At 37.3% G+C, this 24,671-nt stretch overlaps 1 protein-coding gene across 2 annotated transcripts in view; it reads left to right on the top strand.

Moving 5' to 3' along the window:
• Nucleotides 1-24,453, top strand: part of DBT (dihydrolipoamide branched chain transacylase E2) — a 42,559-nt gene extending 18,106 nt beyond the window's left edge. For both annotated transcript variants that reach the window (XM_008508579.2, XM_070592182.1), the window contains 7 exons: nt 8,944-9,065; nt 12,000-12,216; nt 12,861-13,027; nt 17,409-17,486; nt 18,954-19,145; nt 19,540-19,611; nt 22,608-24,453. In XM_008508579.2, the coding sequence (XP_008506801.1) occupies nt 8,944-9,065; nt 12,000-12,216; nt 12,861-13,027; nt 17,409-17,486; nt 18,954-19,145; nt 19,540-19,611; nt 22,608-22,775 (1,016 nt within the window). In that variant the 3' untranslated portion in view covers nt 22,776-24,453. The remainder of the gene's footprint in view (nt 1-8,943; nt 9,066-11,999; nt 12,217-12,860; nt 13,028-17,408; nt 17,487-18,953; nt 19,146-19,539; nt 19,612-22,607) is intronic.
• Nucleotides 24,454-24,671: the final 218 nt, after the last annotated feature.

A 24,671-nucleotide genomic window follows, 5' to 3' on the forward strand; every position in this document is an offset into this window, starting at 1 on the left:
TGTGATGCACCACGTTATGCCATCTAGGAAACGGCTTCGATATCGGGGGCTGGGGGAACATAAGTTCTATAATGCAACCCTAAGCCACCAGTCTATCAGATAGACATCTGAGCACTTCAGTAGTGTAATTCAGAAGTCTTGAAGGAGTGGGGCCGGCCCCGTGGCTAAGTGGTTAAGTTCACGCACTCCGCTGCAGGTGGCCCAGGGTTTTGTTGGTTCGAATCCTGGGTGCGGACATGGCACTGCTCATCAAACCACGCTGAAGCAGCGTCTCACATGCCACAACTAGAAGGACCCACAATTAAGAATACACAACTGTGTACCTGGGGGCTTTGGGGAGAAAAAGGAAAAAAAATAAATAAAAAAAAAAAGAAGTCTAGAAGGAGTATGAGTTACAGTGGCTAGCTGACTCCTAGTTTTGCAGTCTGTACACTAATATAATAACATATCACAATCATACTTTACAATTTATAAAATGTTTCTGGGGCCAGCTCTGTGGCCGAGTGGTTAAGTTTGCGCATTCCGCTGCGGCGGCCCAGGGTTTGGATCCTGGGCGCGGACATGGCACTGCTTGTCGGGCCACGTTGAGGCGGCATCCCACATCCCACAACTAGAAGGACATGCAACTAGATGTACAACCGTGTACGGGGGGGTTTGGGGAGATAAAGCAGAAAAAAAAAATGTTTCATAGCTATTATGTTATTTATCCTTACTGGTGAGATATTCCAGTTTAACAGATGAAGAAACTAAACCTAACCTAAAAAGTTTGGATGATTTGCTCAATGGTATTGACAGAGCCAAATTTAGAATTCGGATGTCTTAAGTCCTTGTCCAGAATATTTTCCACTATGACATGTTGCCTCCAAAAGCTGGAAGATGGCCTTCCTATTATTTAAGTTCTATTGTTATAGAAGCAAAATATGTGCATTGCAGAAAGTTATAAAATGCAGAAAACCAAAACTAAGATAATAAAAACATATTGTGACTACTCAGAAACCACCACTCCTAACACATTAGTGTTTATCATTGTAGACATTTTTCTGGGCACATATATTTGCATTTAGGTATTTTTTACCAAAATAATATATTGTACTTGGTACTTTCTAATCCTTTTTTTAGTTAATGATTTACATTTTTTCATCACAATACATTTTTATTTTATCTGAGAGACCCTATTTAAATTTCCGCAGTTGCCCCCAAAATGTCCTTGACGTTTCAGCTGGTTTGCTCAAACCAGGGTCCAGTACAGGGCTGTGCATTGCCCCTGGTCTCTTTCAACGTAGCTCACCCTCCCCCACATTTTGTTGCATGACGCTGACTTGTTGAAGAGACATCACCATTTGTTTTGCAGAATATCACATCTTTTGGATTTGTCCTGTTGCATCTTCATGGTGGTATTTTAACTTGCTCCTCTAGTGCTTATATTTTCTGTAAACTGGAAGTAAGTTTAAAAGGCTGGATTCAAGTTAGCTCTTTTGGCTAGAATACGTCATGGATAATGTCATGTAATTCATACTGCTTCACATCAGGACACACGTATAACACCTGGATGACCGGCTGTAGTGATGCAAAGTCTAAACGCTGAATCAGGGGAGGGATGCCCTTGCCCCTCCATTGTGCGCTTATGTTTTCCCCTTTGCAACCTGGAAGTGATCTCTGTGGTGTTACTTTGGCACCATATAAGCAGTTTATAATATCATTTGAAAATCTTTGCCTAAATCAACAATTGCTTTAGTGGTTGTGGAATGACAATTTTTGGACTCTGTCATTCCTTTACCATTATTACCCGGCATTATTCTGTAAAGTGGAGCTCTCTCCTCCTCAATTGCAGCTATTGGTTTCTCTTGAATGCAGTTCCTACTGGAAAGAAAATAAACACTTGGCGCATTCCCTTTACCAATTCTCCAAGTAAAAGGTTGCTTTAATAGCTGCTTCAAATGGTGAGATTAATTTTTCCAACTTTCTCTTTATGTGTATTTCATTTGACTCAGTGTGTTTAATCTATTATAATCATTCTTTTTGATGCTCAAATCATTAATAGTAGTGACCCTTTCAAGGTGGCTCCTGCGCTTTTAACATGACCCCATTAATTTTCAAAAGCTTTCTTGCTTTTGGCACAAGAAGATGCTCTGGGACTCACCTTGTACTTCTGTCTCCGACCTGGAATTATCTATTTCTTCAGGGGATTTTGCTCCTTTTAGTGTGGAATGGATAAGAGACCATAATCTAGGGTAGTAGGAGTACCTCCTATCATCTTGATTCCAGATTTCTATTGAAAGTCATTATTTAGAAATATTAAAAACAAAAAGGAATTCCCCTTTAAAAATTACCTGAAATAAACACAGGATGATTTTGATGGATCAATGACATTTTTTGGCTTCAGTTACGACCTAGAAAGGAAAGAGGGTTACGCTTTTGGCAAAAATTGAGACAAGCAAAGATGCTGAACACTATTATTTAAATTGGGACATCCAATGAGGCGCTGTAGACCAGATTAGACACCAATCCAGGTCATCCGAAAAAGCAAATTATTTCCATGAACAAGTAACCAGTTGGGATTTGTGGGGTTTTTATTGTTTGGCTTTGTTTTTAGGGTTTATTTTGACGTCTCAAGTGAGATCCAACTCAATAAGTCTTGATATAGCAAATTATAAAATGATAGTACTTTTTCAGGAGAAGGGTATGCTTTTTCTAGAGAGTTTTTTCACAAAAATTAATCTCCTGGTACAAAATGAATGAATCTCAAAAAATTATGCTGAGTGAAAGAAGCCAGACAAAGAAGAGAACATGCTATAGGATCCCATGTAGTATATAAAATCTTAGAAAATGCAAACTAATCTATAATGACAGAAAATTGATTGGTGGTTGCCAGGTGAGAGGGGAGGGAGCAGAAGGAAGGCTGGGAAGGAGGGCTTCCCAAGGGGTAAAACGAAACTTTCGGGGTTGATGGATATGTTCACTATCTTGATTGTGGTGATGATTTATGGGTATATACATCTTTCAAAGCTTATCAGATTTTCTATTTTATGTATATGCAGTTTATTTATCTGATAATATTTCTCATAGAGAAGTGATCATTTGCTAGCTGTTCTATTTTGTTTGCCATTCAGAGTGTATTCTGAACAATTATCTTGCATGCTAGTTTTATTTTGCATGCTTGCCTTTTTGCTTTTATATTTATGTTTTCTTGTAATTTTTATTAATTTTTTTACCATAAGAATAAACTATGAAGTATAAACCTATATATCAAATAAGCAATCCTATAGAACTATAGATTTGATTTACTGAGAAATTTATGTATGCCTCTTTTTAATTCTGGAAATGGGAAAGATTTTGTAGTAATACTGAATTTGCTTATGTTGTTCCTTGTTTTAGTGTTGGTAAAACCAATTATACTATAAATAGAAAATTACTTAACAAAAAGTCTTTTAGAAGTATAAGATACATTATTTCCATTTTATAGGTGGAAAATAATTGTAGCATAGAACCATCAAGGGTATAAGAGATCAAGACTAGACATCTTAATAGTGGTAGTGGAAATTAAATCCTGTCTTCTAATGCTTGCTTACATGATATTCTGTGGCACTGTCTTTTGTAACACGGTGTTACAGTCTGCTTTTCAAGGCTGGAGTGTCATGATAATTTTGATGAGGGAAACTATTTGAGACCTCCACATCCTATCTGTGAGTGATTTGACTGTAGACAGACCTCTACTTGAAAAGAGCTTACTGGACTCACTTAGGCCAACTTGTATCCGTCACGTTTACAAGGCATGTATTGTTTTAAAAAATACAAGTTGAAATCCAGTTACTTGATGTCAAGATTATATCAAAGCTGTTCCATGTCTCAGTGCGTTGTCTGCTGTAAACTCAGGGTTTTAAGTGGATTGCTGTGAGTTCCCTTTATAGCTAGCCTGCCTTTCTCTAGCCTTTATTTATTTAACAAAGTGAGATGATTTTTGCTTTTCTAAACAGCTAAAGCTTTTTGTACCAAAACTGTTTTCAAAACCATTTATCTGAGGGGAATCGTTAGTTTTATTTTTAAAAAAACTTTATACATTTTACTCCTTCTTAAAGTGAAGATATTGATTATAACTGAAAACTTTTTTTGATCATGCAAAGACATTTTACAAACGTTCATTGTACTGTAAACAGTACAATTCTGCATCTGATTTTTTCCAGCCTACCTCTTAGCATTGCCATTGTGCCACGCCATCACTCTCCTTCCTACCTTTCTGAGAAGACAGATAACCAAGTTTGTTAGCAAGTATGTGCTAAGAAGAGAAAATAGGATCTGACTGAGAGTCTAAATGCCTTTCTTCTGGAACAAGTGCATGGTTTTAATGCTGAAGCTGTGTGGCAGCCAATTTAGGTATTCTGGGCCTGAAGCTATGTGCAAGATGAAGTTGCTAGAATCTTTGACCACCAGACAAGTAGAGAGTTACTATACCTAATTACTCCTAATTGAGGAGTCTTGCCACCATGGGGAAGTATTAAGGGAAGAGAAGGAGGGACATAAGCTATAGCACAATACTTCGTAAAACTAGGATTATTCTGCTATTATATTGCATTTACCCTTTAACGTCAACGTCTGTCATTGATTGAATGCCTTCTCTGTGCTAATGCTGTGTGTACATTATCTCATTAAATCGTTATCTGCAGTTGACACGTGTGACACTGAAACTCACAGAGGTTTGATAACTTGCCTATCTGTGGTCACATAGCCTTGGTGGAGCTACAGTTTGACCCCAACTCTATTTAATTCCAAAGCCCATCTTCCTTACCACTTTGTTACACTGAAAATTCTATTCAGAGATAGTGGGTATCAGCACAATTCTGAATCTACAGCCCTGGGGTTGAATTTCTAACACTATACATGTGCGAATTTACAAAATTCGGCTATAACAATGCAAGTTAGGTATCCTGTAGAGTTTATAACATTAAAATGTTTACCAGGATTAATACAGTGTTTCAGAGTTAAAGAAAAGCTCTTTGACATGAAACCATTCCAAAAATTTGGCATGTCATTTAATTAAATTATGCTCAATAATATAAATTTCATAGTACAATGCCCGGGCATAGTAAGTGCTCAATGAGTGGTAGCTATAAACTTAATTTTGTACAGCTAATTGTAAATTAAATTGGATGAATTAACTGTTTCAGTAATTTGAAGTGAAATCTCCTTGGTTTGGGTGTCATTAATTCTCAATTTATGATCATTTGGACAGGCACTAAACTAAAGTTTACATTTGTGCTATGAAGAAAGGTCTTCCTCAGCAGTTTTGCGAGGAGACAGTTTAAAGCTTATTACGAAAACAAACTGTTTCAAACACCCTTGAATGCTTTAGTGTTTCAAAACATTTTCCCCAAAAGAGTTTCCCCTAGTTGAGTGAATTAATGTCGTTAACTACTTACTGTAGTTCTTAGAAATAGTTTTTGAAATATCTAAGAATATTGCAATTTCATAGTTTAATATTTTTACTAATTCAAATCACTCTTTTATTTAGTTAAGCTGAAATAATGTGTTTTTGGTAAATTTGTTTCACATGAGGAATTTCAGCAACATTAAATTGACAGTCTTCACCGGAAAAAAGTGCTTGCTTACAGAGTTCTTTTGTTCTTAATTAGTGCTTTTAAAACTGTGTACTCTAAATCCACTACTGAAGAAATAAAATCCCACATACTAGAGTATGGTGCTAGAACCTTGAAAATCACATCCGTTGGGGAGAGTTACAAAATGTTAGGTTAGTCTTAACTTCATGCCCCTTAGTGTCTGTTTCTACATTGGTGAAATTGAGAAACTAGTCCTGCATTCTTAAACATTGTTGTGATCACCAAGGGAGAAAATATGTCTAAAAACACTTAGAAAATGATTTAAAGTGCTATGTGGTAAGGTGATATTATAGTACTTGATTAAGAGAGCTTTCTTCCAACAACCACGTAACTATTACAAATGATATATAATATGAATGACTTCTCACAAGTTTGTTTTGTCGCTTATATGTACACACAAGTTATTCTAAAAGACAGTACTACTTGGTGCTATATCAGAATGTTTTCCAGAAAGGTGAGTGGCAGTAAATTACATGATCTTTTTGAAATATATAATAACTTTTGTATATGATAAATTTGGGCATTTATACATTTCTCTTATTTCAGCAATTATGCATTATTCAAGTTAGTATTTGGGATTCCTACAATTGAATCCCCTTGATTTCCCTTGGGACAGTAAGTTCCTAATGTTAATCTTCTTACTACTTTCTCCCGTAACTTTATCAGAGGTGGACAATACAGAGGGATTCTCAAAGACCAACAAGATTATGCCTTGAACTATAGGAGTTATAGTCCAGCTTATTTGACCAGAAAGAAAACTTACTAGGCTCGTGGACTAATGGAAACAGCACAGACTGCATCAGCCCTGGGGTTGAATCCCAGCTCTTCACACTTTATTAGTTGTGTGACTTTGGGCCAATCCCTTCATCTTTCATCTCTCACTTTTTTTAATCTATAAAATGGGGATAATAACACCTATCTTACACAGTTGGAGTGAAAATTAAGATATTGCATTTGTAGTGCATATTTCACATATATTAGGTGCTTGTGGGGGAGGAAAAATAATTTTCCCTCTACCCTGTGAGTTCTTAGCTGAGATCCCTGTAAAAAGAAGACCGATTAACAGAAGAAAAACAGAAGTTTATTAACATATATGCCTCATGTATACATGGGAGACACCCAGGGAAAAATGAGTAACTCAAAGAGGTGGCTTTAAAATTCAGGCTTAAATATCATCTTAATAGGGAAGCGGGGGCGGGGAGTGTAGGCTTCTTAGAAGAGTAAGTGACTTTTAGGAAAGCTGCGTGGGCCTTTAGAAGAAGAGATGGGAGGTGTGATAGTTTGTGGCACAGTTTATCTAGGTGTGGTGCCGACTTCTAGTCTCCTCTCCTGTGATAAGTGTCGATCTTCCCTGGTGGATGAAATTCCTGGGGAAAGGATGTATGACAATTGCGTTCCTTTAGGACAGTCTGTCTTTAGGCAGATAAGGGGGAGTTCACGGAAAGCTTCTCTCTGCATTTGCTGTTTTTTCAAGTGTCTATGGCTCAAAATAATCAGTATACCAAAGGAGCATATTTTGGGATGGCGTGTCCTGGACTCCTACAGTCATATTTTGGGGTGGGATATTCTGCTACCCTTCATGCTCATTATGAGTTTTTTTCTTACCTTCCCCATCCTTAGGGGAACTTTGAGAGCGCTGCTGGGCCAGTTCATAGAGTAGTAAGGAGAGATGAATAGACTGTCTTTCCATAGTTGCAGCACTGGAAAATTTTTATTTGCTTAGAATTGAATGTCAAAGCAAACTCAGTTGCCTGCTGATTTTCAGAAGTTTAGTCTATCACTAATTCCCACAGAGATTCTGCTATGCAGCATTGATTTCCCAGCATCAGACTTTGACAATTAAATGCTCTCAAAAACTTTTTTTTGGTTGCAGAAATACATGCTAACACCCTGAGATAGTTTTTCTTATATCAGTACTCTAGAGTTAGAGAATAGCAAAACCAAATTAGCATTAGCCATGAAAATAAAATCTTCCACAGCATTCCTCAAGCCATATTTAGAGCAGAGAAAAATTTAAATGCTACATTCTTTTTTTTTTTGCTTTATAACGTTGTGTAATTTCAGGTGTACATTATTATTTATCAGTTTCTGTATAGACTGCATTATGCTTATCACCAATAGTCTAATTTTTATCCATCATGATATATATGTGCCCCTTTACCCCTTTCACCCACCCCTCAACCTCTTCCCCTCTGGTAACCACTTATCTGTTCTCTTTATCCATGTGTTTGTTTATCTTCCACATATGAGTGAAATCATGTGGTATTTGTCTTTCTCTGTCTGGCTTATTTTGTTTAACATGATACCCTCAAGGTCCATCCATGTTGTTGCAAATGGGAGGGTTTTGTCTTTTTTATGGCTGAGTAGTATTCCATTGTATATGTATACCACATCTTCTTTATCCATTCATCATTTGATGGTCACTTGGGTTGCTTCCACATCTTGGCTATTGTGAATAATGCTGCAATGAACAGGGGTGCATAAGTTTGAATTGTTGATTTCAAGTTCTTTGGATAAATACTCAGTAGTGGGATAGCTGGATCATATGGTAGTTCTATTTTTAATTTTTTGAGAAATCTCCATACTGTTTTCCATAGTGGCTGCACCTGTTTGCATTCTCACCAGCAGTGCATGAGGGTTCCCTTTTCTCCACATTCTCTCCAACATTTGTTATTTTTTGACTTGGTAGTTATACCCATTCTGACAGGTGTAAGGTGATATCTCATTGTAGTTTTGATTGGTATTTCCCTAATAATTAGTGATGTTGAACATTTTTTCATGTGCCTGTTTGCCATCTGTATATCTTTGGAAAAATGTCTGTTCATATCCTTTCCCCATTTTTTGATAAGATTGTTTTTTGTTGCTGAATTGTATGAGTTCTTTGTATATTAAATGCTACATTATCTTAGGAGAGCGTTTAAGATAGTCACAGATTTTACATAATTCTTTCATATAAATTACCTCACATTTGATTCTTATTTCATGCTATTTATAAATATAAATGAGAAATTTAATAAGAAAGTGGTTAAAATACAACATATTTTAAAACTCATGGAAGAAGTTCTCATTTTTGACTTGTATTGCTACATGATCTTAATAGAAATGGAGTGAACACCAGGTAATAATAATCATTAACCAGTCCTGGGTACCAATACCCACCCCCTACCAGACACACACACACACACTCTACCCATTTGATTTCCCATTCTGAAGTAGCCCAGCTCTTATACTTTTTGACTACAAACTTTAAGTTGAGTTTATATATTATAAGCCACTAAATTTGTTTTTAAAATATTTTAAAGTAAATAAGAAAATTTTACCTTGTTACCAGATTCAGAAGAAGATGTTGTTGAAACTCCTGCTGTGCCCCATGATGAACACACACACCAAGAGATAAAGGGCCAGAAAACTCTGGCAACTCCTGCAGTTCGCCGCCTTGCAATGGAAAACAATGTAAGTTTCTTAAGATTTAAATAGGAGATCACATAGAAAGTATATGTTTGCATATATGAAAAATTAGCCAACAGTCCCATGATGAGATGGCTCAAGATGGGATTAAAGAGAACATGAAAATGTCTGTTACTGAAAAGTGAGAGTTGCATAAAAGTACTCATGAGAAATGAGAAGAATATTGTGACCTTATCGCTTATATTAATTGAGGAATGTGGTTTTATTATTCTTTCTTAGAGCCTAATAATTGTCAGGACTACCATTTATCGAGCACTTGTGAATACTAGTGTCTTAGATCAGGTGCCCTAGAAGCACAGCTTGATTTGGGTATATGTAATTGACTGATTGATTGAGAGAGTGAACATCTTTACTTGGAATGAGGGGGGTCGTATAGGGAAGGGAAGAGAAGGGAAATGAACCAGACAAGGATGTGGCCTCAAGGATCCCAGGTTGAGGGGAGAAGCATAAAATTTTACTGACTGGAAACAAGGAGCCTAGCCTTTTGTATTCCCTTTTAGCAGCCAATCAGTGCTGCTTACCCTCCAGGGAAAGGTACCTCTTAGCACTGTGATAAGTGTTAACATATTATCTCATTTCATCAAACTCTGTGAAATAAGGAGGCTATTCTAAGATTTATAGAGTTCAAGTAACTGGTCCAAGGTCACACTGCTGACACAGTGATGGAGCCAGGATTCCGAAGTGAGTCTCTGTGACTCTACAAACCGGCTCTTGTAATCATTATATACTGCCTCAACAATTATTGCCTCCATTATTTGAGCACTTATGAACCAGACACCGGAGACATATTATCTCAAATCCTCCCGGGAACCCTGCAAAGTAGTTTGGATTCTCCCCATTTTGCAGATGAATAAGAGCAGAGAAGTTGATTAAGTTGTCTAAAATCAAGTAAGTAGAGGACCTGGGGATTTGAACACAAATCTGTCTGGTCCAAAAGCCTGAGTTCTCTCCACTGTGCCTCACAAAGCAGGTTTTTTGTTTGTTTATCCGTTTTTGAGAGAAGTAGTTAATTTACAGTGGGAAAAACAAAAGTTTACATTTTGGAAATAGGCAATAAGAGTCATTAAAATGTTCATATCCCTTCAGCTGGTTATCCTGTTTTTGAGGAACTATCCCAAGGAAATAAATAGTTTAGGATCCATTCTTGCAAGTGTTTTATGTAGCCAGGATGGCACATATGTGTTCAACATCAGGGACATGCTTAGGTAAATTATGTTATAAACCCTTAATGAAAATTTATTAGCCATTAAATGTGCTTAAACATGAAGATAATTTAGCATAATAGAAAATAGAAATATTAATATGGAACACTAGATTGTTACGGGCATCAGATGAATGATCTCATATATTGCTTTGAAAACCATAAAGCATTTTACCAATGTTTTTTCTTAGTTCTATAGAAGGACTACCTGTAGAAATACATGATTTGGCTTTCCTTTACCACTTCCTAAGGATGTGTATAATAACTAGATTATTTGCATAATTACTAGAAATTAAGCAGTAGATCTCTTATTGTAAATCACCTTTTTTTTTTTTTTGCAGTTTGCATATTTAGGAATTGAGTTTGTTTGAAATTAAAAACCAATGCCACTTACAGTTGTTTGTAACTACTTAAAAATTATTTGTTTAAATTCTCAGAGTTCATTTGTTATAAACTAAATGTCTGACGTGATAAAGTCCTTTATTCTTTTGAAGTCATCCTTAGAGATGCACTAATGCAACGGAAGCAGATAATTAACCCTGAGAAGTTAACTAGTACACGCTGTGTGTGAGGATATCATCCAAGCTTTTGTGTCTTTTTATTTAAGTAGAATTAAATTTTGTGAGAATATTTGATCTCTGTAACCAAACATAGAAAATGATTAAATAAAGCCAGATCATATATGTTTCCAAAAATTATCATGAGTGTCTAGTGGAAAGTGGAACTATGTCATCTATGGTTTATTCTGTAGAAAGCAATAATAAAACTTATGTATTTGACCCTTGGGCTGAGGAACTCACATTCCAAATACAATGTCTTAGAAAAGTTAATTTCAGTGTTTTGTACTGATCTTTCTAAAAGAACCATCAGAAAAAAACTTATTTGAGAGAGCTTTTGTATGATGATTATCTTAACTATCTGGTAACCAGGGTCAGAAACATCGGTCTACATTTGTTAGTGTTTAACTCTTCTTTAAACTCTTAGTTCTCTGTCTTCTTACGTAGTCTGCAAAAATAGAAAAAATCAAATAAGAATTATGCAAGAAATTTTAAAATAGTTGACTGTTTAAAAATGTAAGTTTTCATAAGTAGCTATGGGTTATCTACAATGTAGATACTGTATTGTTAACCCATAAAATTATATACATATATATAATCTCTATCCCTCTCCAGCCTTTGTGAAACTGCCTTTTTCAGGGGAAAGCAATTCATTTTCTCCCTACCACCCTCGGCCCTCTTCATATTTTTTAAGTAAATTTTTAAAAAGGAAAAATAGGGCTGGCCCCAGTGGCCTAGCGGTCAAGTTCAGCATGCTCTGCTTCGTTGGCCCAGGTTCCGTTCCTAGGCATGGACCGACACCACTTGGTTAGCAGCCATGCTGTGCTGGTGGCCCACATACTAAAAAATAGAGGAAGATTGGCACAGATGTTAGCTCAGGGCAAATCCTCCTCAGCACAAAAAAAAAAAAAGATTTTTGCATTGTTACCACAGGAGCAAATGAACAGTATGTACAAAAGGAACCAATGATTAAGTATGAAGAGTATCTATAGTTCATAGCATTCTGTTAAGATAATGAAAATATTATTTCCTTATACTAGTTTATTGGGTAGAGGTACTTTTTTGCCTTCAATTCATTAAATTCCATTCAGAGACCTTAATGATGAATTTTTTTATTTTTAGGAAGTTTTATTTTTAGCATTAAAATTTGTCATTTTTTAGATTAAGCTGAGTGAAGTTGTTGGCTCAGGAAAAGATGGCAGAATACTTAAAGAAGATATTCTCAACTATTTGGAAAAGCAGACAGGAGCTATATTACCTCCTTCACCAAAAGCTGAAATTATGCCACCTCCACCAACACCAAAAGACAGGACGACACCTATACCAATATCAAAACCTCTGGTCTTCACAGGCAAAGACAGAACAGAACCCATAAAAGGTAATAATAACAGTAATGTAAGGTAACAGTGTAATTTATTTGGAGAAAGCTACGTCTATAGAGCCACATATATAATATGGTGTTTTCAGTTCTTACTGAAGGGAAAGTTGATGTTCAGCGTATAATTTTTTTAATGATGAAATATCAGTTTTTCCAGGGAAAGCTTCAGCTTATACTGTTAATTTCTGAAGAGTAATATGTTAGCAGGTTTCTTGGACTATAAACTTGAATATGGATAATTGTTCTGTTTGGAGACACACTCAGGATATTTTAAATGTTCATTATTTTTAGTTGGCTTTCAAAACAGCTACTTCTCATTTGTTATTTATAAACTCTTAGCATGATTAGCTTCCAGAAGAGTGACTTTGCAAGACAGCCGTTAGGGAAATACATGGGTTGCATCCTTTTGAAGTTTTCATGCATCACAGCATTGAAGACACTTACCTGTCGTATTATTACACTTGATACTAGGTGTGCTGCAGTCAGTGAAATTAGTGGCTTTCGAGTTATGTAATGAAGATGGTAGCTCCAAGAGGAAGAGCTTAATTGAGAGTAAACAACATTAGAGAAACTTCTATTTTAGTAAAAAAGAGTATTAAAGGATTTAAGAATTTTAAAATATGTATATATTAAATGTTTTCCAGGCTTTCACAAAACGATGGTCAAAACTATGTCTGCAGCCCTGAAGATTCCTCACTTTGGGTATTGTGATGAGGTTGATCTTACTGAACTGGTTAAGCTGCGAGAAGAACTAAAACCCATTGCTTTTGCTCGTGGAGTTAAACTCTCCTTCATGCCATTTTTCTTAAAGGTGAGATTTCAGACAAGTCTTGAGTAGGATCCTTAAATTTTGCTTTGTAAATCTGCAATGTATTAGCTGTGGGTTTGAATAAAAATGTTACTTCTCACCATATCACATAGTTAGAAAAATATGTAAGTACACTCTTTCTTTGTTTTATAAAAATTTATAAAATTGAAATTTCTGTGTCATGTTTTTATCTACTTCTCTCTTTAAGCTGGGTAAGGATTTTCCTGCCAGTTAGGTAAAGCCTGTAATTCTGAAAGCACCCCTCCAGCAAAGTCCTTATTTCAACAAAAGTGAGACTTGGTATTGATCTTGTGTGTCACCAACATGTATTTACTTTCATTTATTCAACAACCATACTGAGGCTTCCGAGAATCATTTCTAGTATGAGGCCTTAGAACGAATGTAAAATGGAATAAGACCATCAGCTGACCTTGAGCAGCCCACCGTCTAGCTCACATTAACCACTATTTATGAAGCAGCTACTGTGTGCCAGACCCCGTACCAAGCATACTGCATCCATGATCACTTTTAATTCTCAGAATAACCCTGACATGTAAATATTGTTATCCCCACTTTCCGTTTAAGGAAATGGCTCAGAGGGGCCGGCACCACTTGGTAAAAGCCATGCTGTGGTAGGTGTCCCACATAGAAAGTAGAGGAACATGGGCATGGATGTTAGCTCAGGGCCAGTCTTCCTCAGCAAAAAGAAGAGGATTGGCAGCAGATGTTAGCTCAGGGCTAATCTTCCTCAACAAAAGAAAAAAAAACAACTTACCAATTGGGAGAAGATATTTACAAATCATATACCTCTGATAGGGGACTAATATCCTAAGTAGATAAAGAACTCATATAACTCAACAACAAAAAAACAACAAGCCAATCAAAAAATGGGCAGAAGATCTGAACAGATATTTTTCCAAATAAGATATGTAGATGACCAACAGGCACATGAAAAGATGCTCAACATTACTGATTATTACGGAAATGCAAGTCAAACCACCATGAGATATCACCTCACACCTGAAAGGAATGGCTATAATTAACAAGACAACAAATAAAAAGTGTTGGAGAGGGTGTGGAGAAAAGGGAACCTTCTTACACTGCTGGTGGGAATGTAACTTAGTACAGCCACTGAGGAAAACAGGATGGAAATTCCTCAAAAAATTAAAAATAGAGCCACCGTATTATCCAGCTGTTCCACTTCTAAGTATTTATCCAAAGAATATGAAAACACTAATTTGAAAAGATACATGTACCCCTATGTTCATTGCAGCATTATTCAAAATAGCCACAATTTAAAAACAGCTGCAGTGCTCATCAACAGATGAATGGATAAAGAAGATGTGGTATATACACAGTGGAATATTACTGAGCCATAATAAAGGTGAAATCTTGCCATTTGTGACAACATGGGTGGACCTTGAGAGTATTATGCTAATTGAAATAAGTCAGATGGAGAAAGCCAAATACTATATAATTTCACTCATATGTGGAAGGTAGAAAAACAACAACAAACAATAACACATAGATACAGAGAATAGATTGGTGGTTACCAGGGGGAAAGAGGCTGAGGAAGGGCAAAAGGCATGAAGGGGCACATGCATATGGTGATGGATGGTAAACATGAGATGTAATAGACGTCAACAAATGAGAGATCTGGGCTATATTACGGCTATAGAGAGTCAGCTGTAGAGACATAGCAATTGAAACACGTGGAGGAGAGCACCCAAACTGTGTTTGAATGAGAAGAAAAGAAGGCTAAGAGTTTTACATCAAAGTTTAAGGGGTAGGTAGAAGCTGAGTTGGCAACGACATGGAAGAGGGTGAGTGAGGTCAGTGGTCTGACCATAGGAGAACCAGGAAAGAGTCACTTAGAAGTATATCTACTGTGATACAACAAACCACTCCCAAATTTAATGGTTTGAAAGAACAGTCACTTATTATTTACCTTGAGTCTACAGGTGAAACAAGACTAGTCTGCTGATCTTGCCAGAGCTCGCTCATGTCTACAGACAGCTAGTATGTTGACTAGGGGCCTGCTGATGTAGGATGGCCTTGGCAAGGCTGACCATTTGTCTTCTGTTTGTCTCACTTGTCTCCCCAGTATACAACCTATGTGTGGTCTCAGTACTGGTAAGGATGAAGAGAGGAAGCAGATTTTAAGTACTTTTTCCAAGCTCTTCTGCATGAGTTTGTTCTTAACTCATTGACCAAAGCAAGTCACGTGACTAAGCGCAGAGTCAGCTTGCCGAGAGCGTGGATGCGGAGAGGCACAAAAGATTGGGGCCGTTGATTCAGCCTCTCACACCAAGAGAGAAGGAAAAAGCTTTAAGAGGGGAGTAGATAAGGGTCCTGTGTCACAGAGGTTGACTAGGAGAAGGGATGGAAACAGGCTATTAGATTAGTAATCAAGAGGTCATGAGTGGCCTTGGCTGGAACTGATTGAATAAAGTATTGTTGAGGTAGAAGCTTGGTTGCAGTTAGTTGGGGAATGAATAGAAATTGCAGAAGAGGAGACACTAAAAAAATCTGGTGAAAGGCAGACAGGGCGCAGGTACAGGGCCTGGTTAAGGTGGTGGTTTGCGGGGAATTGAGGAAGCTTCCACCTGCCCCCTGTCCTCCTGCACATCCTCAGGGAGAAATTGAGCAGATGTGTGGGCTGAGGGAAAGAACTGGAAAGTGGAAAGTTAGAAATATGTGAGTGGGAACAATTGTTGGAGCAAGGCCCTGGCGTTGGGGGAAGAACAAGAGGAAGACCCCGGTGGAGAAGTTAGCCTTGAGCAGGAGATCACTATCTCTGTGTTTCGGACTGGGTTCCCTCACTGCTGCCTGGTGACATCTGTTTAAAGCGAAGATAGACCAGCTCTTAATATATTGAATTTGTCTTATTATTGTTTTCCTTCATTGTTCCAGTCTGAATGAAATATCAGATGTTTATTTTGAAAATAAAATTTAGTAGGCTTTATTTGTTTTAAAGTAACATTTTTTTCTGCCCATGTAAGTTTCAGAGCATTTGGAAAATACTACAAAGTGTAGTACAGGGAAAAAGATGACCTGTGATCGATGGACACACACCTTGTTTTTTGTTTGTTTTTCTTAAAATTTGGATTATACTCAAAACAGTGTTTTTATTTGTAACACTTTAATTAACCTTAGCTATGGATTTTTATATGAAGAAGATTAAAGTTGCAGTTATCAAATCAAATGCTTGATAAAACTTTCCTAACTGTCTAGTTCAAGGATATGACTTCTTTTTTCTGTCAAGGCCACTAACCCACAGACCAAAATAACACTTAACACAATTCATATAAAGAACTCTTAAGGGGCCGGCCCCATGGTGCAGCAGTTAAGTGCACACGTTCCACTTCGGTGGCCCGGGGTTTGCTGGTTCGGATCCCAGGTGCAGAAATGGCACCACTTGGCAAAAGCCATGCTGTGGTAGGCGTCCCACATATAAAGTAGAGGAAGATGGGCATGGATGTTAGCTCAGGGCCAGTCTTCCTCAGAAGAAAGAGGAGGATTGGCAGCAGTTAGCTCAGAGCTAATCTTCATCAAAAAAGAAAAAGAAAAAGAACTCTTAATTAGACTAGATGAGGCCAGTGGGAGAGGGAATTCTTTTTAAGAACAATCTTAAGCATTTTTATTTTTCCATTTTCTTAGATTTAATATAAGGCATAACAACTGAATGCAATGTGTGAACCTTGATTGGATCCTGGATGGGCAGAGAAACAGCTATAAAGAACATTTTGGGGACATTTAGGGAAATCTGAGTATGGACAGAAGAGGAATGGTACTAGTAAGAGAAAAACGGGAAAAAGCAGAGATTAAGGGAGAAGGTGGCCGAGCGGGAAGACAGATGTGATCCATCAGGGAGACGGGCTCTCAAGTAAATGTTCACGCCAGCTCTGCCCTTCACTCGGCCAAGATGCCAGGTAGAACACCGGCCTCTGATGGTCAGCGCACTTGGAAGTCCTTCTCTCTTGTTCTTTTCACACAGGGAAATAGCTTACTTACCGCCTTGTTGAACTACAGGTTTATTTCTCATGGAAATCTTATGACGCTACATGTAAGTGAGGAAGTCACGTAGAATTTAGACATTCTCTTGGTAATTTGGTCAGTCTGTCCAGTTATTTTGCAAATCTTGATGTTTACAAGCTATCTGACTACTTTATCTTTTATCCTTAACTGATTAGGGTGGCCTAGTTCCACACTGCCTGGAGGTGACAGCGGGAGTAAGGCGCCTAAGTACATGGAGACTTGAAGTTAAACTCAGCGTGAATAAGAGTTCTCTCCCTCCCTCCTTTACGCTTCTTCTTATTGCTTCGAGTCCTGTCTCCTCTCTGAGGGAGACGTGCTAAAGTTGCATTCTCTTTCTGTCAAACAGGCTGCTTCCTTGGGATTACTACAGTTCCCTATCCTTAATGCCTCTGTGGATGAAAGCTGCCAAAACATAACATATAAGGTTGGCTATATGTTGTGAAAATGTTCTTGTTATAAATAGAAGATGGTGCGAATGTGCTTGTCTGTTAGAGAAGCTCCTGTTGTACCTCACATAGTGATCTTTTTTAAGCTAGAATTAAAGGTATGGAGTAAAACATTAGACCGAAGTATAATTTGTCGTTATTGTTGGTTTTACTGGTTAATGATGATACTGTTCGGATATGCAGATTGCCATTTTTAAGCTCTTTTGATTTTCTGCTTAAAATGATAAAAATATATGCCTGTGAGGCAACGGGATATGTTACCCATCCTACACACCCTTCCCTCAAAAAGAATGGCTCCTCTCAAAAAGGAAGTCCTGCAGTTTTTAAAATGAGAATAATCTAAATGAGAAGAGTAATGAAAGTTTGAATTCCATTTGAGTGAACTCTTTTCTTGGAGTGAAAGTTTGTTAAGACTGAAAACTCTTTTGGAGATGCTGGTCCTTAATTATATTTCTCACTAGAAATATATAAGCAGAAAGTGAGCTTAGATATTCTAATTCTGAGGGGCTGCATCTAAAATCTTCCCATATGATTAATATGTTTTTCTGATTAAGTATATACTTGTTGCAAAAAATTCAGACAAGAAAATAACGATGTGTACCTTCAATCCCATGACCCTAAGATAACTCACTGTTTATGTTGAGATGTTCATCCTTTCAGCATTTTATTTTTAAAAAATATATGAGGGGCTGGCCCAGTGGCGCAATGGTTAAGTTCGCACGTTCTGCTTTGGTGGCCTCGGGTTCGCTGGTTCAGATCCCGGGTGCAGACCTGGCACTGCTTGGCAAGCCATGCTGTGGTAGGCTTCCCACATATAAAGTGGAGGAAGATGGGCACGGCTGTTACCTCAGGGCCAGTCTTCCTCAGCAAAAAGAAGAGTATTGGTGGCAGATGTTAGCTCAGGGCTAGTCTTCCTCAAAAAAAAAAATAGAGTTATACATTTTATTTAACTTTTAATGTTATAAAAAATTTTTCTTTTAACTTTTTTCTTTTTCATTTACTATATTATGGACATCATTACATGTCAATAAATACAGCTTTGTTATTTATTTAGCTATGACCTATTGATACACGTTTTGATTGTTTGCAGTTTCTCAAACCTACAATCTGAATTCAACATCCCTGTGTATCTCTACATACTTCTGTATTTATCTCCTTAGCACAAATTTTTATAAATATTGATGTTTATTGTTAAATGTTCTCCAGAAAGTGTATAGCAGCTTACATTTCCACTAACAATGTATGGAAATAGCTTGTTGCCCTATATTCTTACCAACAAAAAAAATTGTATTTCTCAAAAAAATCTTTTAAAAATCCTTTAAACATTATTTAAGTCATCACTAATCTGGTGAAATAGTTCTTGGTAATTCTATTTGTAAGACAGTGACAGTTGATCCTTTCTTTCCCATTAGCTTATGAAAAGGCCTACTGTTTGTCTTTTTTAGGCTTCTCATAACATTGGGATAGCAATGGATACTGAGCAGGGGTTGCTCGTCCCTAATGTGAAAAACGTTCAGATCTGTTCCGTATTTGAGATTGCCAGTGAATTGAACCGCCTCCAGAAATTGGGCTCTTTGGGTCAGCTCGGTACCACTGATCTCACAGGAGGAACGTTTACTCTGTCCAACATTGGATCAGTGAGTAATAGTAATGTTCAAATTCATAAACCATAACTTAAGATTTCTATTCATATTTAAAAATATAAAATTTCTTTTGGGGGCCAGCCTGGTGATGCAGTGGTTAAGTTCATACATTCGGCTTTGGGGGCCTGGGGTTCGCCGGTTCAGATCCCAGGTGTGGACCTAGGCACCACTTGTCAAGCCATGCTGTGGCAGGCATCCCACATATAAAGTAGAGGGAGATGGGTATGGATGTTAGCTCAGGACCAGTCTTCCTTAACAAAAAAAAAAAAGAGGAGGATTGGCGGCAGATGTTAGCTTAGGGCTAATCTTCCTCAAAAAATTAGATAAATAAAATTTCATTTGTCCCTCAGAAGCTTAATCTTTCTACTCTTCCTTTTTTATTTTTTAGATTGGTGGTACCTATGCCAAACCAATAATACTGCCGCCTGAAGTAGCAATTGGGGCTGTTGGATCAATTAAGGTGTGTATATTAAATAATTGAAAAAAGAGTTTAAGCAGATTGGGCGAGAAAACACAAAGAGTAACCATTTCTGAGTTTTCCCCTTGCTTTGTAGGTTTGAGTATGACATTTGAGTCGGTAAGCCAATTATTTCTTACCAAGAACTAGGTCTGCAATTCCAGTGGCTCCCTCTATGTGTAGTAAATGGTGCTGATCTGGATTGTTTCTGTGTGGATCAATCATTATGGATAATGCCAGGCGAAGGTGTGAGTCTTTATGGATAATCATAAATATAGCCAATTTGCTTCTATCAAAATATCTTTATTTCAGAATACCAAAGAATAATAGTAAGCCAATCCAAATTATTATTTGTAACACAGTGAGACCCCATTTAGAGCATTTTTTTCTCAAACTTTACTCTGTTCAAGAATTACTGGAAGTGTTAGTTTAAAATGTAGATTTCCTGGCCTTGGGAACAGAGACCCCAGAACTTCCCTTGTAAACAAAGAACCCAGGTGGTTCCAACACAGGTGATTTGTGGCCATGTTTTAGGAGACAGTGACTTGGAATAAGAGTTGCAATGATTCTTAACTCTGGCTGTGCATTAGAATCATCTGGGTTGCTTGAAAAAACTGTCCAAGCTCACCATATACCAACTGCATCAGAATTTGGGGGGATGAGGCTTGGGCATCTCTACTAACAGGGTGGAGAATCACCAGCATTCAAACAACAAGGTCCTGGAACCATTTCCACACCGCCATTGTTAAATTAACCTTGATTTGGGTCTTCACATTTGCAAAAGAACCTTTCTTCTTCTCTTCATTTATAATGCTTCCACATGTCTTTTGTAAGTTTCTTACTTTCATCCCAAACCCTCCACAGACATTCTCACTCGGCCATTGATTTACTCTCCAGCAGACCGCACTTTAGCTGCTAAGTGACTCCCTCTTCCTGGGATCTGCTTCTCCTTCTGGCACACAGAGGAGATAAGGAGAGAAGAACAAAACAGCAGGATGCTGTTCCTTCCACCAGGAGTGTCTCTGAATGGTGGCATCTCTAGCACTCATTCTTCTCCGAACCAGAGTTCAACATTCGATTCCCACAAAATTCTGACTTTCTAGTTTCCAAACCATCATGCCTGTGTGATGAAGTTTTGTTTTTCTTTTTCCCTAAAGAGATTTATTTTCTTCTGAATTGTATGTATAAGTCTGTGATCATGGTAAAATATATATAACATAAATTTACCATTTTAACCATTTTTAAGTGTGCAGTTCAGAGGCATTGGGTACATTCACGTTGTTTGCAACCGTCACCACCATCCAGCTCCAGAACTTTTTTATCACTCTGAACTGAAACTCTCTGTACATACCACGTATGTTTATCTGCTCATCTATAATGAATATTTGGGTTGTTTCCATTTTTTGGCTATTATTAATAATGCTGCTATGAACATTGGTGTACAAATATCTGTTCAATAGATGCGCTTTTACAGAATCGTTTTACCCATGGTTTCTTCAAGGCATGAAGCGTAGTTCTTAGAGTTTAAATTTTCATAGTGACTTAATGTAACTAATCTTTGTTGGGTAAAGACAAATGGTATTTAATTCCTTTCTCCCTTTGTGTTATCTCTCCTTTGCTATTTTCTGTTTTCACTATAAATTTTAAACTCCTTGTTGCTAAATGGTTTAAGTCGCTAGAACCTCCCCGTCACTCAGTTCTCAGTCCTTGTCTTCCTTGACCTATTAGCTGCACTTCAGACAGTTGATCAATCCCACCTCTTTGGAAAACACTCTTAACTTTGACTTGTAGAAGACCTCACTTTTCGGGCTTTCCTCCTACCTGCTGTACCTCCTCATCTCCCAATCTCTAAACATTGGGGTATCCCAGGACTCGCTCTGGCCCTATTCTTTATTAGATCCAGTCTCATGGCTTTAAATACCATTTATACACTGATGACTCTCAAGTCTATGTCTCCAGACTGGACCAAGTTCAAAGGCAAAGTGACTGCAGTGGCCTCCATGGTCCTACGCTGATGCTCTCAGTGTGACCGGGGACCAATGTCAGGCCATGACTGTTGTATCCGGGCTGTGCGGATGGTAGGGCTTACCAACTTTCACGGCAGTTTGACAGAGTGATTTTATGTTTATTGAATCTAATAAGAAGAAGTTAGGGCTTGTATTTTGTGTATCTTTTTAAATTTCATTTTTTAAGTAATTCACTTTTAATATATTTTTTAAAAATAGCTTGCAATGGATTAGAATTTTTTTTAAAAAAAATAGGTCCTTTACCAAAGACAGACTGAGAACTATTGCTCTTAACAAAGGGCCCCACCCTCACCCGGCTCCATCTGTGACCTCAGCTCCCACCACAGCCCTGCCCCTCCACAGCAGCCGCCCTGCCTCCTTTACCGGTCCTCCAGCACTTCAGTCACATGTGCCGTCTGTCTCTGTCTCCCGGTGTCCATCTGGCTTGTTTCCAGTGAGGAAGCCTTCTTGCTGAGGCTTTCCCTGCCCACTCTGTCAAAAATAGGCCACCTCTCCTCTACTTCGCCTTCTGCCTAACAGCTTCATTTTTTCATTTGCACTTTTTACTGTCTAACACACTATACACTTTACTTATTGATCTTAATTGTCTGTCTCTGTCCATTAACATATTAGCTCCAAGAGGGCAAGGATTGTTATTTGTCCACTGCTTTATTCCCCAAATCTAGAATATAGTTGGTACATAGTAGGTGATCAATAATCATTTGTTAAATAATTGAAATCTGAGGTGAAATTTACTGTACGTGTGGAAATTGTATAGGGGGCAGGAAACACCTCGGAGGAACTCTGAAAGCTTGAGGCACGTACTCACAGAGATGGAAAAGTAGCAGCTGGCATTTTCAAAATTCATTTGGGGTGCCCGTCTCCTCTCTGTTGCAGGGAGGGGCGTTTGCCTAATCTTTCACCATTGCTGTTGCTAGAGCTTATGCTTTGAGCAAGTGAACGTTGACTCTTGGTTCTTTTCCTTATTTCTAGGCCCTTCCCCGATTTAATGAGAAAGGAGAAGTATATAAGGCACGGATAATGAATGTGAGCTGGTCAGCCGATCACAGAATTATTGATGGTGCTACAATGTCACGCTTCTCTAATTTGTGGAAATCTTACTTAGAAAACCCAGCTTTTATGCTACTAGATCTGAAATGATGATTGATAAGACATCTTTGAGCTTTTTGAGCTTCCAAAGAATATGTGGAACCAGCTGTGCCAGCACATGTCCTCCATTACAATTTGTATTATAAATGATTTGTATTGTATAATTAAGGTTTTAAGGCACAATATTTATCACTAATCTGTTAGATTTTTTACTGAAAATGAATAATAGTGGGATAGGTCTCCTGGGGCTGTCACATTTTATAGGTCATAGTTTGACTTCTTAATATGGTACTGAGGTCTTTGTGTCAAAGGATTGAAACTGGCAAGAACAACCAAATTAATATCACTAAAAGACAGATAGCCATATACAGTATTTGCTCTTTTTTTCTTTCTTTCTTTTAAATTGACTCTTTTTTCCTTTTTTTTCATTTTTCTTTTTGGTGAGGAAGATTGGCCCTAAGCTAACATCTGTTGCCGATCTTCTTCTTTTTTTTTTTCTCACCAAAGCCTCAGTACATAGTTGTATACTCTAGTTGTAGGTCATTCTAGTTCTTCTATGTGGGATGCCACCACAGCATGGCTTGATGAGCAGTGTGTAGGTCTGTGCCCAGGATCTGAACCTGCAAACCCCAGGCCGCCAAAGCAGAGCATGTGGACTTCACCAGTCTGCCACAGGGCTGGCCCCCTAAATTGACTCTTAATGAAACGTTTCAATTACACTTAGTTGGGAAAAGGAATTTATATATAAAAATATTTTCCATTTCCCCACAATAACGCTAATTGTTGTATAAAATAAGTGCAATTACGCTCAGCTTTTAAGATATCCAGGAGTATGTGGCTCTGTAGAGATTATCATCTGTAAATGTCTTATTTATATAAATTAATATCTTTTAAAGGGGAAAATTATAAGCAGATCTTAAAAATGCCCAATTATAGTTTTATAACCAGTAAGGCTATTAAAGGTGTTTGTTTAAAATGGATATACTTTTAGAATGTTAGTGTCTTGATAGGGAAAAAAACTTCATCTTTGCAAACTTGCTTCATGTAAGGAAGGTACTTTAAATGTAGCAGCCACTGACTTACATTCAGGAATCCACTGCCTTTTAACTTTTTAGACTGTAAGCTAAAAACTAGGAGGGGAGAAAAAATTAAGGTCTATTCCATTCTCCACATCCTAAGTTGGAATGTAAATAGGAGGAGAGACAGGAGTCTAATCAGTAATTATGGACATTATAATAAAATAATAAATTTTATACAGAAATGAAGGTATCAGCGTGATCATTTTGTTAGAGGCCCACTTTAATCAGAAATAGTATCAAAATTAATATATTCCAACATTTTGATTTGCATATGGAAATTAGGTTGTTTCTAATATTGTCTGTTTGAAAACTGTATGTTCAAGTGAAGTTTAATGACAGAAAAAAAAGTGTTTTAATGTCTGCTTGATTGTTTTCAAAATGGAAATAGTATTTAAATGAGAAAATAATGGATCAAATGAATGTGATTTTCAAAGTTCAGATAATATGGAGAGTTACAAAGAAAAGAAAATCCTCTATAATCCTACCACTATGAATATTTTGATCAATGTATCTGTATACATAGCTATTCTTTTTATAAAAATGAGCTCATACTATAGCTACTATTTTATAATTTGTTGTTTTTAATTTAACATTATATTATGGGTAAGTTTACATGTCAATAAACAATACCACACTATCATACTTTAAAATGGCTGTGTAATATTCTATTGTGTGTATTTATTATACATTTAAATATTAAACATCTACTGTATACCAAGCATGGTGGTAAGCACTAGGCACACAGCGCCCGCCCTCGTGGTCCCTGCCTTCATTGGGCTTACAGTCTAGTGGAGGAGACAGATATTAAATAATCATAAAAACAAAAATATAATGACACGTCTCAGTAGGAGAAAACAGGTTGCCATGA

The sequence above is a fragment of the Equus przewalskii genome, chromosome 24 (assembly GCF_037783145.1).
Source record: "Equus przewalskii isolate Varuska chromosome 24, EquPr2, whole genome shotgun sequence".
Lineage (NCBI taxonomy): Eukaryota > Metazoa > Chordata > Mammalia > Perissodactyla > Equidae > Equus > Equus przewalskii.